This window comes from Myotis davidii, unplaced genomic scaffold (genome assembly GCF_000327345.1).
Source record: "Myotis davidii unplaced genomic scaffold, ASM32734v1 scaffold902, whole genome shotgun sequence".
Classification (NCBI taxonomy): Eukaryota; Metazoa; Chordata; class Mammalia; order Chiroptera; family Vespertilionidae; genus Myotis; species Myotis davidii.
In genome coordinates, this window is record NW_006293951.1 from 3801799 (window position 1) to 3803195 (window position 1397).

At 37.8% G+C, this 1397-nt stretch overlaps 1 protein-coding gene across 1 annotated transcript in view; it reads left to right on the forward strand.

Annotated features, from left to right (window-relative positions):
• Positions 1-1397, forward strand: part of IPO8 (importin 8) — a 58421-nt gene that overhangs the window by 40924 nt on the left and 16100 nt on the right. The window contains exon 20 of the mRNA XM_015566632.1: positions 1046-1169. Coding sequence (XP_015422118.1) covers positions 1046-1169 — 124 coding nt within the window. The remainder of the gene's footprint in view (positions 1-1045; positions 1170-1397) is intronic.

Consider the following 1397-nt stretch of genomic DNA (forward strand, 5'->3'; position numbering starts at 1 on the left):
ACAGGTATGGTTTTGACCATGTAACATTTTTGCTTTTCTGAATCTAGATATTATTTCCTTTAATACTTGAAATAAAGACATAGATGATTTCAGTACCAATCAGAAAATGATTATTCTTATTTCTCTGTCAAGGTTGGGGCTGTTGTAGCAGTGATTTCTAGCTTCCGGAATATAGGCAATGGGAGGGAGCCTGTGTTTCCTATGTATCTTAAATTAGTTTGCGATCAGAGAATATTTTCCGTACGTTAATTCTATTAATATTTTCTGAATACTGACTATACTCCATCACTGTTCTAAGCTCAGCAATTCAGCCGTGAACAAAATAGCCCTTGCTTTAAAAAAAAATATTTGAGAGCGGGAGAGAGAGAAACATCGATGTGAGAGGAAAATTTGGATTGGCTGCCTCCTGCACGCCCTGTATTGGGGATTGAGCCTGCAACCTGGGCATGTGCCGGACCAGGAATCGCACCAGCAACCTTTCAGTGCATGGGAGGACAGCCAACAAACTCAGCCACACCGACCAGGGCACCCTTGCTTATTTTTTTAAATATATCTAATTGATTTTTTTACAGAGAGGGAGAGAGATAGAGAGTTAGAAACATCGATGGGAGAGAAACATCGATCAGCCACCTCCTGCACACCCCCAACCAAGGTACATGCCCTTGACCAGAATTGAACCTTCAGTCCGCAGGCCGACACTCTAGCCACTGAGCCAAACCAGTCAGGGCCACCCTTGCTTTTTTGATGTCTTCATTCTAGTATGGGAAGAAGGGAAGGCATGGAAATTCACAGAGAAGGAAGAAAGTATGTAGTATGTCAGATGGTGATGAGTACTGTGGAGAAGAATAATATTTAGAACAATCACTACATCAATGATGAGCAATTTAATCTTTCTAATCCACGTTTTCATTATCTATAAGTAGGGTAGATTTATCACTTTTGTTTCTAGCATTTTGTAGTAGCAAGGGAGGATAGTAATGTGTGTGTGCAACAGAAATGTGGTTTCAGGGGGAATAATTTATTTCTTCTTCTATTAGTCAAGTCTAACTGGGATTTTGAATTTTTTTCCAGACATGATGCCACTCCTGCATAATTATGTGACAATAGATACAAATACTTTACTGTCAAATCCAAAGCATTTAGAAATACTTTTCACCATGTGTAGAAAGGTAAGTGGTGTAGTGTTGACTCTTTCAATTTGTTTCTTATACATTTTGTTCTTCTGTATTGCCTTCATCAACATGTATTTGTCATTTTGTGTTTTTTTTTTAAATAATGAGATTGGAGTTGTAATTTGAAAATTTCATATTGTGTGTTGTACTGAAGAATGTTTGCCACTCTTCTAGCTGTGTACTTTATAATGTTCAGAGGTAAATGATTTTCTTTGTGTTTTGATT